The following is an 18,429-nucleotide window of genomic DNA, read 5'->3' as shown; positions in this document are numbered from 1 at the left end:
AACACAACAGAGATGCGAATGGTCTCTGTGTGGCCATCTTGCCGTGCTGCAGTTCTAGTGGGAGTTCGGGTACCAGCCCTTCGTTTTTAGCTCTTATGCCAACAATCTGGACCGCTACCAGACACTTCGTTTTTTCCACAATTAAATTTTTCCTGAAATGGAGTCACTATTGACTCTTGCCCGGCTTACCCCCTTTTTACACTAAAACTTCTGTTCTTTCCAGAATTAATGAATCTTATGCAATCGTGACCAGTTCACACAAGTGGACTAAGTGGCTGTTTATGGAGCCAGGCTAAGTGGGGTACCAAAATTGAGGGGTAACAAAAAGGAATTAAAATTAAAAATGGTGGCTATGCTGATGGCATAGGTTGTAGGAGCTATAGACTGGAAGGTAGGGCGAAGCGCCCTCCTTAGCCTGCTCTCAGCTTCCCTATGACTAATCCATCCACAATAATTGAGATAGGTGAGGTCCTGATGAAAGGCTATTGATCCAGAGGGGTAGAAAGTAGGCTGAAACATGTCGACCAGTGGCTTGGAGGACATAATGTACCCTTAGGAAGCCACCAATTATGTTTGCTTTTAATCTTGCAAAAGTTACTCAGAATAAAAAATAATGGAGAGGAACCAACAGGCAATTATTATCATGTCACATACAATCCTGTAGAACATAATTGCTCTGCTAACAAACCGCATGAGCCCGTCTACTCACTCTAGGTGCAGTGGGTAAGGAACTGATGATGAAGCGTGCCATGGGTGGTACCTGTGGATGAGGATCCTACAAATAATCCCCGATTTCTAGGGTCTTTCAATTTCCACCCATTAGGGGACAGTGATGGTAGTAGCGCCGTCTTGTTGTGGTTGGATAGGTTGTAGGACACCTGTTGCCAGTTAGTATAGCTATGTTGCTATCCAAGTATAAACTGGTCAACACAAATTGTTGGATCCCATAAGTCAGTCGTTATTCTGTTGTTTTTATGTGTGTGGACTTCCCAACCTTTCCATGTAGGGCATGGGGACGCCACTAGGAGGAAAACGCATTAATGACAAGCAGTACAATAAAATACAATGAATACAAAGTTATGTTATCTTTTTGTCATTACTATGGCAGACATTGCGCCATTTGCCTGGGCTTGTAGCTATTGGTGATCTCATTGATATTCATCTTTCCAACTTTTCCATCACACAAAGCAGTCTGAAAACTCTTGTCATGACGTTTAGGCTATTAATCAAATATTGGGCTTGTCTACTCTGTGGAGGATGCATGTGTCGTGTTCTGTTGTATTTTTATTTGTAGTGTGTATTGTTGCCAGGTACTGTTTACAGAAAGGTTATACTCAACTATAAAGCATACTTGTACTTTCTTAGGCTTACGTGTGCTTTTCTAATGAATTGTGTAGTAGGTCTTTATCGGTAAGTACTGTTGGTAGTGACTTAACAGCCAACTACAAAACATGTCTATGTTGTGTTGTGTGTACGTAGAGTGTTCTGTATAATGTATGTTTTGATGTGCATCTTTTTGACAAGTACCGTTAGTGACAGCCAACAATGTGGCCTCTCTGAGCTGTGTTCAGTGAATGTGGCAGAAGTTGAGCTTTAAATGATGTTTTGTCCTGTGAGAAGCTTCTTGCTCGTGGTCTAAGGAGTACCTTTGGTTACTGCTCCCCTCTGCCCAATGCAGTAGGACATCGTTTTGAAAGCATAGCCCTCACATATTGTATTCAGCCTCATGCTGATTGTATAATATATTGTTTAGCATGAAAACCTCATTGGGTCCAATAAAAACAGTCTGTTATGTTCCCTTTGAGTTAATTAAGCATTGCAGGTTTTGTTTATTTCCGTTTGAGTTGTTTTCTTTATTTTGCATTTATTTGGTAAAGTGCAAGGCTACCAAAAATGTGTTTCCCGGTGCTAAATAGACATAACACTGTGGTACAGGAAAAAGGGCGAGAGATGTGGGACATGTTCAGCCAACCTGTAAAAATAGGCTAACAAAAGAGACCGTTCTTAAGAGCCTTGCAGTGGCCATGCCCTAGGCTTTGTAGGGTAACTAAGCAGCTGGTTCCAGAGCTTTGGGGTCAGGACGCCAGAGGAGTTCCCTTCAATGCTCTTTGTGGATTTGAGGGTCACAGAACACATACTACATATTTAAGTATATCTGTAGTTTGACTCACGTGTTCGAGGTTTTCTTGAATTGGCCACTGCATCTCACCACTGATGACAATTTCCCCACCCTAAATCCCAGCAACTGTGTTTAGAACACTCCCTTCTTTTGATGCTGATTTAAAACCCGTAGTACTTTCATCTGGGCCCAGGTGCCACTGCACCTGCTGCACCATCGCGCTATGCCTCTGTCGCCACTTCACCTAGTGCATCGTGCAGCGTTCAGGGCATCCCACTCTCGACATGGAGGGTTTCCCGAGCGCCTGAAAGCCTCTCGGCCCGGCTCATGAATAAGCAATGAGTCAGCTGTTCCGATTCAGTGGGCGGCATGTCCTGGGGTGAGAAGAGGACAGACGATTCTGGCCAAGATGCACAGACATGACAACAATTTATCAAAGCAAAAAAAAAGTGGAGCTTCAAAATTAGGTCACGGAAAGGAACTTTCTACAAAAATAACTCCAGATAAGGCATGCATTTTTAAACTCCTAGTCAGACAGCTTTAAATGTAAGGTTGGATTCCGCATAGATTTAAAAGATTAGCATTTCAAATCTCAAAATAACACAAGTATATTGCTACACAGAGATACTTGATTAGGCATTTTCTTACTTTGTGGGACCCCATCCCCCGGGGCCTGAAGATATATATTTGTTATTTTCATATATATTTGGAAGGGGGACCTGTGTGTGACCCTCATCCCTGAGGCAGATACAAGTCCGAGGGCAGGACCACAGAGGCTGTCACAGGCATTGCAGAAATCACCCTCCCTGCCCACAGGAGCACGGACAGGGACCCCGGACAGGGACCCGTGAAGGTGCTCCTTACGCAGGCGCAGTTGAGGCTGCTCCCTTGGATGGAGCAAATTCACTGGAATCAAACAGGTCACCTCCAGCCGACACACAGGTGGGTGCCAGCTGGGGTCCTCAACCCCATTGCCCCCAATGTGGGATATACTTGCTGGGTGACCCGGTGGGCCAGTGCACACAGAAGTGAACTATCTATCTATCTATCTATCTATCTATCTATCTATCTATCTATCTATCTATCTATCTATCGTCTGATCCATCTATCTATCTATCATCTATCTTCTATCGATCTATCCTCTGATCTATCTCTTATCTATCTATCTATCTATCTATCTATCTATCTATCTATCTATCTATCTATCTGTCTATCTCTTATCTATCTCTTATCTATCTATCTATCTATCTATCTATCTATCTATCTATCTATCTATCTATCTATCTATCGTCTGATCTATCTATCTATCTATCTATCTATCTATCTATCTATCTATCTATCTATCTATCTATCTATCATCTATCTTCTATCTATCTATCCTCTGATCTATCTATCTCTTATCTATCCATCTATCTATCTATCATCTATCTTCTATCTATCTATCTATCCTCTGATCTATCTATCTATCTATCTATCCATCTATCTATCTATCTATCTATCTTTTAAAAGTCTGCGGAAGGCCTATGAAATGATTGGTGTAACTGGTCACTTCACATTCACTGCTTTTGCCAGGAGCGCCCCTTAATCCAGGGGATTTTAATATATATTTTGTGTTCCTTCTAGTGCCTCAAGAAGGGGCAGGGCACCGCCTACCAATGGTGTGGGGTTGCAGGGAGAGGAGCAGCCACCCTAAAAACCTTTAAAAAAAACTCTCAGTACGTCTCCTGGGTCTTTACATACATGATCCTAGGAGAGCTTAACCTATTTTTCTAAAGTACTTTGACCTGAAGCTGTATGTTCTTCAGCTTGAATGCGGCTAGCCCTTGTGGTGGGTCCTATGGCTGCATTTTGTGGACTGAAAAATGTTGAAGAAAGTCTCCAAGATGTGTCAATGGTTGTTTTGTTTAAAAAATCTTTATTGAAAAATATTTTTTGGTGACAATAATTACTATGAAGCATCACCATGTGAAATACATTTGATTGTAGTCATTGATCATTTATTATGGTGGTTTATTGACAAAGCCAATAGGTCTGCTTTTTATATGTTGAAGTGCAGAGCACCTGAAAAAGCCAATAGGCCTGCCTATTATATTTTGGTATTCTGACCCTTTGACAAAGCCTGTAGGTCTGCCTTACTTAAAATGGCACCCTTTTATAGTTGTACTTCACGTAAAAACAACCTTGGAAATTTACTGAAAAAACAAAGGTTAAAGTGACATTATGGCTAAGTGAAGTTGTCAGTTAAATCATAACATTTTAAACTACAAAAAGACACTGAAATTCACCAGTTATAATTAACTGAAGTAACTACACTCACCCCTTGCCATGCACTGCTTACGACCTCACATGTACATGACTCATGACGTGGCTAGGACATCACTGATAACATCAATGTGGCACCTGAAATGACATCATTGATGACCACTATGTGCATGGCCGGGGCACTTGGTGGTGCTTCATCTGTAAATTGGCATTTATGTCTGTGGATTTGAATTGTATTCATGTCTCATCTTGATCAGGGATAAAACCGAGCGCCACCGGTCCTGGAATCAGCGTGACTCGGTTTCACAGCAGATGTACCCCAAACCCTTGTTTCCCTGGGGTGTCGTGCATAGAAGCAGCAACGGGGTTCCTGTGTGGCGCATGCCCGCTCGGCTTCACCGGTAATGGAACTCACTGCACGGACATCAATGAGGTGAGAAGCAAAGGACTTGATGATCTAATTTGTTTCTGATCCACCAGGGATGCATCTCCCCCCAGCCAATGAGAAATGCCCTCTTTTCATTAGTCTTCCTTGTATTTCACTCCATCATTCCTGCAAGAAGTTATATGAATCATCCTAAAATCTGTCACTCCTCATATTGAAGGAGCTCTATAATTTGACAATATATTTTGTGCTGATGTGTCCTGCATTACATTTTTAATCTATTTTAGACATGCTGCTGACCAATTGAGTAATTGCAGGTCGATATAAATAACTGGAGGTTCATGTAGCAGATATTACATTTTTCTGCCAGGGTTGCATAGCAACTTCATGAATTAAAAATCTAACCTTGAGTAATATAATCTGGTGCTCAGATAAAGTGCTCTAATGTCCACGTTTGCGCTACATACAAACTGCAAAAAATGACTGACCATATTCTAACTTAATTGGGAAAGGAGGAAAACAGAAACACCAACAAACTTTGGCCCTCATTCTGACCCTGGCGGATACAATCCGCCAGGGCCAAGGGGCGCGGGAGCACCGCCGACAGGCCGGCGGTGCCCCTAAGGGCATTCTGACCGCGGCGCTAACGCCGCGGTCAGACAGGGAAAACTGGCGGTCTCCCGCCAGTTTCCCGCTGCCCTGGGGAATCCTCCATGGCGGCGCAGCATGCTGCGCCGCCATGGGGATTCCGACCCCCTTCCCGCCGGCCTGGCGGTTCTTACCGCCAGAACCTGGCCGGCGGGAACGGGCGTCTTGGGGCCCCTGGGGGCCCCTGCAGTGCCCATGCCCATGGCATGGGCACTGCAGGGGCCCCCTAACAGGGCCCAACTAGGCTTTTCAGTGTCTGCGATGCAGACACTGAAAAGCGCGACGGGTGCTGCTGCACCCGTCGCACGCCTTCCACTCCGCCGGCTCGATTCCGAGCCGGCTTCCTTGTGGAAGGCGCTTTCCCGCTGGGCCGGCGGGCGATCTGATTCAGATCGCCCACCGGCCCAGCGGGAAAGTCAGAATACCCCTCGCGGTCTATTGACCGCGGGGCGGTATTCAGGCGGCTTCCGACGGGCGGGCGGCAACCGCCGCCCGCCTAGGTCGGAATGACCACCTTTGTCTAGTTTCATTATTCTGTCACTCACTCTTGAGGCGTCATTTACACCCGTGTGCACGCGAAACAGGGACTAATCCCCACAGTTTTGGTCCACAGTTGAACATTCTCGGGAAACATCACTTACATCGCGGTGAATGCAACGAAATGCATTTACCACAATGCATTTACCACGCATGTGCGTTTACCACGCATTCCTTTACAACGAATTTCATTGAAAAGGCATGAATGGTAAAGGTTTATGCGTGGTAAAGGTTTCAAAGGTAAGTACAGGCAAGTATTAAGTGGGTTGAATGATATATATATATATATATATATATATATATACATATATATATATATATATATATATGGGCATTTTTAGATTTTAGGGTGGGCATGGGTTTTGGGGTGGTAAGGGCATTTTTAGGTTTTAGGGTGGGTATGACTTCTGGGGTGGTAAGGATATTTTCAGGTTTTAGGGTGGGTATAGATTTTGGGGTGGTAAGGGCACTTTTGGGTCTTGGGGTGGGTAAGGGTTTTGGGATGGTAAGGGCATTTTTAGATTTTAGGGTGGGTTTGGGTTTTGGGGTGGTAAGGACATTTTTAGGTTTGAGGGTGGGTATGGGTTTTGGGGTGGTAAGGGCATTTTTAGGTTTTAGGGTGGTTCTGGGTTTTGGGGTGGTAAGCGTGTTTAGTTTTTAGGGTGGGTATTGGTTTTGGGGTGATAAGGTTATTTTTAAGTTTTAGGGTGTGCATGGGTTTCAGGGTGGGAAGGTTATTTTTAGGTTTTAGGGTGGGTATGGATTTTGGGGTGGTAAGGGCATTTTTAGGTTTTAGGGTGGGTATGGGTTTTGGTGTGGTAATGGGTGTTTAGGTTTTAGGGTGGGTATGGGTTTTGGGGTGGTAAGGGCATTTTTATGTTTTGGGGTGGTTCGTTTTTAGAGTGGGTATGGGGGTTTGGGGTGGTAAGTGGTGTTTAGGTTTTAGAGTGGGTATGGAGTTTGGGGTGGTAAGGGCATTTTTAGGTTTTAGGGTGGGTATGAGTTTTGGTGTGGTAATGGGTGTTTAGATTTTAGGGTGGGTATGGGTTTTGGGGTGGTAAGGGCATTTTTATGTTTTGGGGTGGTTAGTTTTTACAGTGGGTATGGGGGTTTGGGGTGGTAAGTGGTGTTTAGGTTTTAGGGTGGGTATGGATTTTGGGGTGTTAAGAGCACTTTTGGGTTTTGGGGTGGGTAAGGGTTTTGGGGTGGTAAGGGCATTTTTAGGTTTTAGGGTGGGTTTGGGTTTTGGGGTGTTAAGGGCATTTTTAGGCTTTAGGGTGAGTATGGGTTTTGGGGTGTTAAGGGTTTTTTAGGTTTTAGGGTGGCTATGGGGTTTGGGGTGGTAAGGGTTTTTTAGGTTTTGGGGTGGCTATGGGGTTTGGGGTGGTAAGGGTTTTTAAGGTTTTAGGGTGTGCATGGGTTATGAGGTGGTAAGGTTATTTTTAGGTTTTAGGGTGGGTATGGGTTTTGAGGTGGTAAGGTTTTTTTTTAGGTTTTAGGGTCAGTATGGGGTTTGGTGTGGTAAGCGGTGTTTAGGTTTTAGGGTGGGTATGGGTTTTGGGGTGCTAAGGGCATTTTTAGGTTTTGGGGTGGTAAGGGGTGTATAGGTTTTCGGGTGGGTATGGATATTGGGGTGTTAAGGTAATTTTTTAGGTTTAGGGTAGGTAGGGTTTTTGGGTGGAAAGGTGTGTGTATATAAATGTATGTTATACTTACCTCTAGTTTTTACCGTGCACATGCCTTTACCAACTATTCCTTTTCTATGAAATTTTCATGGTAAAGACATTTGTGGTAAAAGCATATGCATTGTAAGAACATTTCGTGGTAAGTGCATGCGTGGTAATGACCATGCATTGTACTTACCGCGTTGTAAAGGCATGCGTTGTAAGTGCCTGCGTTGTTCCATCATACAACCAACATTCCCTACTTCTGCTTCACGGAAGCAATGGACAGCTCTGCCCACAAATCATAGACCTGGTCACACCAATTTCACTGAGAGCAGGCAATTTAGCATTATTACTGGACAATCGTTCACCAATACAGGGCAGTTTGTTTTGCCAAAAGAACATCTGTACCAGTCTCCGAGGCAAATGTTGGTCCAGGGCTTGTGTATAATTGTCGGGCACCAATTCAACAATTGCCCAGCGCTCTGCAAAGCACATACATAGCCTGGTCTCAAATTTGATCCTGCAGAAATCAGATGGTGTTGAAGATTGTCCACTGGAGTAAAAACTCCTATAGTCGAGTCATTCTTGGGTGTCAACAAGCAACAAGATGGGTAACACCCAGCAAAGTGTTGATTTTGGGGTATTTTAAAAAAAGTCGCTCCTTCTTTTCTACTCTGTAAAAGTATTCATTCGAGGAGCAGAGGATGGAAAGGAACAGAAGCACAAATTGAAAGGATGTAGCAAAAACAACGTCTTCACAATGAAAAATATTATAAAATGCAAGAATTCAAACAACTCATGCATGCACATTTCCACCACGTGCATGCTGTAAATTATCCTCATGCATAGTGAATAACGAGCATGCATAGAAAAAGGCTGCTTGCATAAATTTCCGTTCAGTACTCGGTCCCGGATCTACTAATGCTGACAAAAGTGATACAATCCCTTCTCAGAGTGTTGGGTGAGAATTACTATCCAACTCAAACGAGGATTTGCATTGCAAAGTTCTCCAAAGTAACAAAAAGTTGAGCTAAATACAGCTTTGGATAAAGGGGTCTGCTCTTCCATTATTACACAGTAAATTTCCCATCTGCTGAGGTTCTACCTGGATGTAGAAAGGTCTCTCTCTGTGCAAATGGATTTTTCCTTTGTCTGATAATAAGATGATGGGCCCCTTCCCTCATTATTGGAATTGAAATCAACATGTGCAGGTCAATTTACTTTATGGTCCCGTATTTATCTCTAGCAACATTAATAACTTGTTTTATATACTAATTAATCCTATAATGTTGCTGTTTCCAAGCACCGCAGATGATGAAGGGTTGCTATTACCATATGTATTGATACTGTGTTTATCATCATCAAACAGATAAAAGGCTGAATAGCCCCTGCCAGGACCCAGACCTGTAATCTTCAAATCGTACAAATGGCAGGAGTGACCTCTTAACTAACTGAGCCATCTTGTTGGCTAGTGTGCCACCTGCATCAGGTGTTAGCAAAGGAAACGTTTCCTTATGAATTTCTAGTCAATGTTGAATTTTTCCATTGATTGTACGTGCTTCTCGATGCCGTTTGAGGGTGTAGCGGATCTTTTTTGCAATGCACAACGATTTACTTAAGTTTCTCATCTTCATTGCAGTGCAGCGTCAATCCATGCTTCCATCAAGTTGACTGTATCAACACTGCACCTGGTTTCTACTGCGATCCTTGTCCTCGGGGATACACAGGGCCATTGGTCAAGGGTGTGGGCTTAGCATATGCGAAGGCGCATAAACAGGTACGTTCTTGAACAATATGTATGCCAACATTTCTCTATAATAATGGTCAACAATGTTAAGCCTTTATACCCATAGGGCCTCATTAGGAGTTAGGTGGGCGGTGGAGGCCGCACGCCAAACTATTTAGGACTGAAGACCGCCAGTCCAGGCTTCCGCCCGCTGGCCCTACTAAGAGAGGGCCAGCGGGTGGAAACAGCAGGAAACCCACCAAAATATTGACTCCAGCTCATAATTGAGCCGGCGACAATGTTGCGGTTCATAGTGTGTGACAGCATCTGTGGCGCTTTTCACTGCCTGCTTTGAGTGACGTGGCTGTCCATGGGGACCCATGCACTGCCCATGCTAAGTGCCTGGGTAGTGCAGGAGCCCACATGAGGCCTCCGGCACCCGTCTCCGCCAGCCTTTGCATGGGAGTGGAACCGCCATGCAAAGGCTGGCGGACACAGGGGTCATAATTCCCAGGGCAGCAGACTAAGACCGCTGGCACTGCCAGGCTTTTGTCTGGCAGCAACCTGACGGTGCCAGCGGTCCGACCTTAGCACTTTCGCTACGGTCAAAATGTGGAGGCCGGACCACCGCATTGGCTGCAGTCCGACCTCCACCGCGGCCCTGACAGTTTCATGACCGCCAGGGTCGTAATAACAGCCTTAGTTCTTCTTTGACCAAATTGCCATAAAGAAAAATCCGCCACATGATCCAGCCCTTGAAGAAAACAAAGGAAGTGTAAATTCACCAACAGAGGTCTCGGCATGAATTTCAACCAGTCACCTGATAACCCCTATGGGCATCAGCAGGCCAGAACCATTTGGAAGGAATTAAAAAAGGGAATGGTGAGCGAGTACCATCCACATCATCACCTTCCATAGAAGGGACACTTGATTCAGAACATTCTGATACCTCTTTTTCATTTTTTCCACCTACAGATCTAACTGTAGTCTTTCATTGGGTTTCTAGTTCTCGTCACAACCTTTACATTGTTTTTTGTATTTGTCTTATTTCTGAAGCTAATTGTTGACTGATTTTTATATGGAGGTTCACTTTCACAGGCTTGCTTTGTGTGAAATAATGCAATAGTGGTTCTCAATTTTTTCTTCTGCAGATAATCAAAATAGATGTGTAAACATACCACTGTAATACTTGAAACTCACAAAGTGTTGAATTTCAAATAGGAGGCGACCTATGTCCAAGGTCATTACAAAAGGTCTGATTTAGAATTTGATGGGTAATGGCAAACCCTTCGATGGCTGGTGGAAGTGGGAAAATCAGAGGAAAAGTAATTGGGACAATTTACGTCATGCTAGATCGATGGAAAATGAAATTACACTGTGGCATTCACCACTTCCTTTATAAATTGGGGGATGTCTTTCACCACTGAACTGTTCATCTGACTCCAACTATTCTAAATTTCAAGGGTTACTGATTATTCTAACATAGAAGACAACCTTCTTCCAAATCCAGTATCCAGGAAGATACTGTATTGTATAAGTAAATCCTTAACAAGATTAACACTGTACTGCTGATTTGATTTTAGTTGGCTTCGGTGCTCTGTAATCAGTCCACATCTGAGAAGCATGTTCATTCATAGGCACAAAGAACAGTGAAGCTTCCAGTGGTGAGGGCGAACACCTAATTTATTTTTCTTGCAGTTGCTAATCAACATACCCCACAAACGTTGTTCGCTTAATTTCTGTTATAGAACAGACATAATCATGTGCATATCCTGATTTAGGATATTACTGCAATAAGATACTTAACGATTGTTTTTAATCATGGAGGTGTCTGCTCATGCCTTCTTAATACTGTTAACATTCATCCTTTGAAATGGTAATGATTGCTGCTGTTTTTGTAATATCATGACTTGTCTTTACATGTCACTGACTCATCACCAGATTATAGCTGATGCAGGAGTGTTGAGAAACAAACATTCCAAGAGTTAAATATACCAAATATCAATAGTCAATGGATTGTTTTTCTCAACTGTGGCATTCCAAAATCCCTTTTAGCAGGCACGCATCTTTAAATCAAGCTGTTTCTCAGTGATTTCAACTTAGCATAGGAAACACAATGCTCAAGGGATCTATGGATTCTTAAGCCATGGCCAGTTTATGGGGCTAACTGATCTGGTTATTTCTTAAGAAGTGTGGGAGTCTTTCTTATGAACGCAAAACGTTCTGTGTGCTGCTGAATGCAAAAGAGCTCAGACTCAGAAAGTTCCTCAGTTACATCACTAGTTCACAAGTTAGGTTTTTCAGCAGACAGTTACACTGGAGACAAGTGCAACAATTCTCAAAAATGCTTATCAAACTAAGAACAGAGGACTATATTTAGTTTGTTACCAATATCTTTTATTCTGTGCGATTGTCTTCCATTTGCTCGAATTTGCATCAAGTCAGGGTATGGGTTTCTCACTTTAAAAAAAAAAAATGAGATGCTTGACAGCATCATCTTTTGGTCCTATGTCCAGTGCCAGGTCATATAATCAAAACAGTATCAGTGACTATTCAAGTGTTGAACAGGGGACGCCATGATCATCAAAAGGAACCTGATTCACAAAGCTATAGGTGAAAAATGGAAAATTTTCTTGCATTATTTTATTCCGAAATTTAGAGCACGTTTGTATGAAGTTGGCTCTGTATATACTATTTCAAAGTAAGAAATAGTGTGCACAGAGTCCAAGGGTTCCCCTTAGAGGTAAGATAGTGGCAAAAAGAGATAATTCTAATGCTCTATTTTGTGGTAGTGCGGTCGAGCAGTAGGCTTAACAGAGGGTAGTGTTAAGCATTTGTTGTACACACACAGGCAATAAATAAGGAACACACACTCAAACACTTGATCCAGGCCAATAGGTTTTTATATAGAAAAATATCTATTCTTAGTTTATTTTAAGAACCACAGGTTCAAGATTTACAAGTAATACTTCAAATGAAAGGTATTTTACTCAGGTATTCTAGGAACTTTGAATAATCACAATAGCATGTACAGTTTTGACAAAAATGCCAATAAGCTATTTTAGAAGGGGGCACAGTGCAAAGATCAACACTTCCTGGGGGAGGTAAGTAAATGTTAAGTTCACAGGTAAGTAAAACACTTACAGGATTCAAAGTTGGTTCCAAGGTAGCCCACTGTTGGGGGTTCAAGGCAACCCCAAAGTTACCACACCAGCAGCTCAGGGCCGGTCAGGTGCAGAGGTCAAAGTGGTGCCCAAAACACATAGGCTTCAATGGAAATAGGGGTGCCCCGGTTCCAGTCTGCCAGCAGGTAAGTAACCGTGTCCTCGGAGGGCAGACCAGGGGGGTTTTGTAGGGCACTGGGGGGGGACACCAGCAGGCACAGAAAGTAGACCCTCAGCGGCACACAGGCGGCCGGGTGCAGAGTGCAAACAGGCGTCGGGTTTCAGATAGGAATCAATGGGGAGACCCGGGGTTCTCTTCAATGATGCAGGCAGGCACGGGGGCTCCTCGGGGTAGCCACCACCTGGGCTAGGTAGAGGGCCGCCTGGGGGTCCCTCCTGCACTGGAGTTCGGTTCCTTCAGGGCCTGGGGGCTGCGGGTGCAGTGCTGATTCCAGGTGTCGGGTTCCTTGTTACAGGCAGTCGCGGTCAGGGGGAGCCTCTGGATTTCCTCTGCAGGCGTCGCTGTGGGGGCTCAGAGGGGTCAACTCTGGCTACTCACGGGCTCGCAGTCGTCGGGGAGTCCTCCCTGTAGTGTTAGTTTTCCGCAGGTCAAGCCGGGGGTGTCGGGTGCAGAGTGGAAAGTCTCACGCTTCCGGCGGGAAACGTGTGGTCTTTAAAAGTTGCTTCTTTGTTGCAGAAAGTTGCAGTTTGTTAAACAGGGCCGCTGTTCTCAGGAGCTTCTTGGTCCTATAGATGCAGGTTAATCACCTGAGGCTTCAGAGGTCGCTGGACCCTGTTGGATGCGTCGCTGTTGCAGTTTTCTTAGAAGTAGGGAGACAGGCCGGTGGGGCTGGGGCCAAATCAGTTGTCGTCTCCGTCTTCACTGCAGTCCTTCTTCTTCTTTAGGTTGCAGGAATCTATCTTCCTCGGTTCTGGGAGCCCCTAAATACTGAATTTATGGGTGTGTTTAGGTCTGGGAGGGCAGTAGCCAATGGCTACTGTCCTTGAGGGTGGCTACACCCTCTTTGTGCCTCCTACCTGTGGGGAGGGGAGCACATCCCTAATCCTACTGGGGGAATCCTCCTTCTACAAGATGGAGGATTTCTAAAAGTAAGAGTCACCTCAGCTCAGGACACCTTAGAGGCTGTCCTGACTGGGGGGTGACTCCTCCTTGCTTTTCTCATTATCTCCTCCAGCCTTGCCGCCAAAAGTGGGGGGCAGTGGCCGGAGGGGCAGGCATCTCCACTAGCTGGGATGCCCTGTGGCGCTGTAACAAAGGGGGTGAGCCTTTGAGGCTCACCGCCAGGTGTTACAGTTCCTGCAGGGGGAGGTGAGAAGCACCTCCACCCAGTACAGGCTTTGTTCCTGGCCACAGAGTGACAAAGGCACTCGCCCCATGTGGCCAGCAACATGTCTGGTGTGTGGCAGGCTGGCAGAAACTAGTCAGCCCACACTGGAAGTCAGGTATGTTTTCAGGGGGCATCTCTAAGATGCCCTCCGGGTGTATTTTACAATAAAGTGTACACTGGCATCAGTGAGCATTTATTGTGCTGAGAAGTTTGATACCAGACTTCCCAGTTTTCAGTGTAGCCATTATGGTGCTGTGGAGTTCGTGTTTGACAGACTCCCAGACCATATACTCTTATGGCTACCCTGCACTTACAATGTCTAAGGTTTTCCTTAGACAGTGTAGGTGCATAGTGCTCATGCACATATGCCCTCACCTGTGGTATAGTGCACCCTGCCTTAAGGCTGTAAGGCCTGCTAGAGGGGTGACTTACCTATGCCACAGGCAGTGTGAGGGTGGCATGGCACTCTGAGGGGAGTGCCATGTCAACTTAGTCATTTTCTCCCCACCAGCACACACAAGCTGGCAAGCAGTGTGTATGTGCTGAGTGAGGGGTCCCTAGTGTGGCATAAGACATGCTGCAGCCCTTAGAGACCTTCCCTGGCATCAGGGCCCTTGGTACCAGTTACAAGGGACTTACCTGGGTGCCAGTCTTGTGCCAATTGTGGAGACAAAGGTACAGTTTAAGGAAAGAACACTGGTGCTGGGGCCTGGTTATCAGGGTCCCAGCACACTTTCAAATCATAACTTAGCATCACCAAAGGCAAAAGGTCAGGGGTAACCATGCCAAGGAGGCATTTCCTTACAACGTTTCTAAGCATTCTGTATACATAAATATTATATGCTCTCAGAAATGTATGTCAGTCGTAGATTTCACGGACAACACATATGCAAAAATATGTTCGTAAGCATTATTGCGAATGTTGAAAATGCTGTATGAGAACATTTCCACAGATAATGTGTTTCCTCTACAAGAACATATTATACCATATTTCCCTGTAACACCTTTGAATAGGGCAGTGGTTCACCTCCATTCACAACTGAAAATGTACTCACTGCTGGCTTTGGAAAAACCAAATGTATGTGTGGTTCCAGCATTGAATTGGCATGTCAATACGCACAGGCCTACAGGTATGTGATGTTCACTTAAAACTTAGTAGTGCTGATTTAGAAGAAACACACAAATTCCCATTTCTTCTGCTGCATTTTCTGTATACACAGTTCTGGCTGAGTTTCGTTTTTGTCCATTACTCCTGATTCAATGTTTTTATTTTTTTGAGCACTAATTAATTTTGATGTCCATGCATTTACGTAATGTGTTGGCCAATGAAATAAAGTTAGTCTGATGATTTTTAGGAAACTCTTTCAAGCTCTACCGCACTCCTCCCCGCGCTGCAGTTCAGCCACCAGATGAAAGTAATCAGATTTCTGGCCCTCTGTAGGTGGATCTACTGCTGGATCATCTATACAAGCCTTACAAATAAACAATTGCAGACTGTTCAAATGATTCAGAATTAGGAAACTGGACAGTGCCAAAACAGACAAATATGACCCCAGTACTCCATGCTGAGACCAAACAGCCGGCTCCCAGCTCACCAAAGGATTGCTTTCAAAACTTCATGTCCAGTGCACAGAACCTTCTGGGGAAGAGGACCTGGGTATTTACAGAAATTGGATCCCAGATATATTCCTTTAGAAGCCTCTGTTTCAACCAGACCAACAGAATTCATCAGGTACAGTTTGAAGAGAACAAGTCTGGATGAAGAACCATTGAGGCAGAGCTATTCTGCTTGGGATTGGCTAGGCCCCTCTATTGATAGCTCAGCTGAACCACCTTCTACTCAGGATGAACAATCACCCACCAGAATATAATATAACTTGTGGACCAAGCCTCACCACAATACGTATTTTCTCAGCATTGACTCAGCTAACTTCCCTCTTTAAAAAGCTGGAAGCAAACTTAGCACCATTAATGTAGCATTAATGACCTTAATAAATGGCATTCTCTTGAATCAACTGGGTAATCTGCCTCACTGTAAAATATCCTGAATCAAATCCCTGAGCTTCTGCCAATGTTAAGTACTACATTGCTCATTAGCTTGGTTTGTGCTTTACTGGCCATACCCTGTATACACACATAATGGCCTCCACCCAAGTTATGCATCCTGAACCGGAGGTGAGGGCGGCCACAAGGGTGAAGGGCAATGAAGTTTTAGACATGTGACTTAGGACCCGACGTAGAGTTTGATGAAGGATGTACTCCATTGCAATGGTGACAGAGTTGGGCGGACCTTTATTATATCAACGGCGGTGATGACTCTATCTCCACCATCTACATGAACCTCTGATGGCCCAACAGAGAAAGGCCTGTCGGACGTTTCGCCACAAAGGAAATGCTTCATTCAATTTAGAGTGTGCAAACACACGGCCAGTTTTCACTGTCCATCACAGCCAGGTAAAACCTGGTGGTAACAGGAAGTGAAAACTGCAAAATGCCCCCTCATCATAGGAGACAACTCCCATAGCAAGGGGGGCATTTTCTCTTTATTTCCAAAACAAAATTCCAGTTCGGGTTTTTGTTTTCGAAAATAAAAAAATATATATATTGTAAGTTTGCTGTGCATCTATCATGTTGATGGAACCATCCGTCAAACTTAGAATGCATTGACAAGAACCGCCATGACAGCAGTTCCTGACAACTCTAGGGTTGACTGTGGAGCCATCTGAATAAACCCCCAGCCAACATCTAAATCAGGCCATTAGTCCTTCATAACCAGTTAGAGCACAATTCCTGTGTGCATTCTGATTGATCAGTAGATGGATGGAGTATACTAATATCTTTAATACAGTGATACCATGGTTGCGCATGGGCACGCAGACAGGCTCTTCATCAATGGTGGGGTCATAGTTGTGATTGTGGCTACAAGGTGAATAACCCACACAGGTATACTAATAAAGTATTCTTTCTTTCTGGTGTGCACATTTGTTCCTCTACTTCTAGGGAAGCTTGTCTACACCTATGCTGTCCCTTCTCTACGATACATTAGGGTATTGTGCTCCCCCCCACACTTCCTGTCCAGTCCCTGGAGCAGACATTGTGTCCAGACTCCTGGCTGTGCACCAGAAAGACTCCGTGCTGGATGAACCTATCTTCCTCACAACATCTCCCCCCTTCTTGGAGAAAAACAACACTTCTCTGAGTCGGATGCCCAACTACTCCCACACCCAAGTCTCAGAAACCAATTCCCAGCTTGATGATTCATTTCTTGATTTAGCACCCCCCCCCCCCCACTGAATATACGCCGCACAGTGATGGGCTTCTGGGAGAAGTTCTCGCTGTTCACCAGGTTGTCCTTAAAGTAATGTCATCCCCAGTTCACGAATGACGAACAGTGGTTCATGCACCAGACTACCATACCTAATTTGATTGATGGACTGCTAGAGGATGCTCAACCAACAGGGAGTTCTTGTAATGCCTCAAAACCCCTCTCCAGCACATACAGAGTATGGTCTTGCTGTGCACACTACAAAGCCCCAGCTGTTCTTGGGATTACATCACTTGCAAGGAAATGGAGATTTTAGCTACCTGAAAGCTAAATATTAGTTGTCCGGAGGCAGGGCAGTGATTTGCAGTGCCTCTGTCCTTCCGCGTTTCGTGAGCTAAGGATGGACTTGTGCCTGAAAGATGCCAGCAACCGCGCTCAACAGCCAGAAGCAATATTTTATTAGTTACTACATACTCCTAACAGTGATTTATGGTGCCAGTTTGATGCCATAATTAAAACTGTGACTCTGTATTTTTCCACCACTCACATGTGGTGAGATTTCTTTGATCGATTTGATTGGCCTGCATCAGGCTTGGTCGTTCAGTGGCAGAAGCTACAACGTGAGCTACAATATTCATATAATGCCTGAAGATATAATAAACTTCAGAAATAGATCCCTGTAGGGATTGATAAATGAAGACTGATAAATTAAGGTCATTCAAAAAAGTGATGCCGGACTGCTGGACAAAATCGAATAATGACAAGGGAAGACAGGGAACAGAATCACAATAGGGAAAACTTTTAATTGAATAGTATCAATAGACAAATAATTGTAAAGTATAAAATGTGTATATAAAACACTTGTATTCTAATTCAGTCACACCACAGTCAAACTAGACAACACTGAACAATATGATCAAATCAACATTTTCCTACACGTATGACAACATTAATAGACTAATACATGAAATGTACTATAAATACAAATACAGACATGTGGAGACAATACTCAAAAAATAAATGAATAAATATAAATCTATAATAATCTAATACAAAAATAGTCTATGTTGGAAGAAAAGCGGATAAGAGTGGTGTCGCTGCAGCAAGGATGTGCTGTGGGAACCAACGGCCTACGCGCGTTTCGGTGTTCCTAATGGTTATAGGTCACCTTCCTCAGGGCCATTCCCATTGGTAAGAGACGACGAAAGTCTAATTCTAGCAGCCAGGGACTCAGATTAATTAATTAGACATTGGATACTTGATGTACTGAGGTCACATAGTCATGTCATTTCGATTATCTTATGCTG

General features: G+C 44.2%; 1 protein-coding gene across 1 annotated transcript in view; it reads left to right on the top strand.

The window, feature by feature from the left end:
• Positions 1-18,429, top strand: part of COMP (cartilage oligomeric matrix protein) — a 181,728-nt gene that overhangs the window by 40,034 nt on the left and 123,265 nt on the right. The window contains exons 4-5 of the mRNA XM_069217074.1: positions 4,639-4,814; positions 9,258-9,395. Of these exons, the coding sequence (XP_069073175.1) occupies positions 4,639-4,814; positions 9,258-9,395 (314 nt within the window). The remainder of the gene's footprint in view (positions 1-4,638; positions 4,815-9,257; positions 9,396-18,429) is intronic.

This window comes from Pleurodeles waltl, chromosome 12, assembly GCF_031143425.1.
Source record: "Pleurodeles waltl isolate 20211129_DDA chromosome 12, aPleWal1.hap1.20221129, whole genome shotgun sequence".
Lineage (NCBI taxonomy): Eukaryota > Metazoa > Chordata > Amphibia > Caudata > Salamandridae > Pleurodeles > Pleurodeles waltl.
The sequence above is the reverse complement of the archived record's forward strand: the minus strand, read 5'-3'. Positions and strand labels throughout refer to the sequence as shown.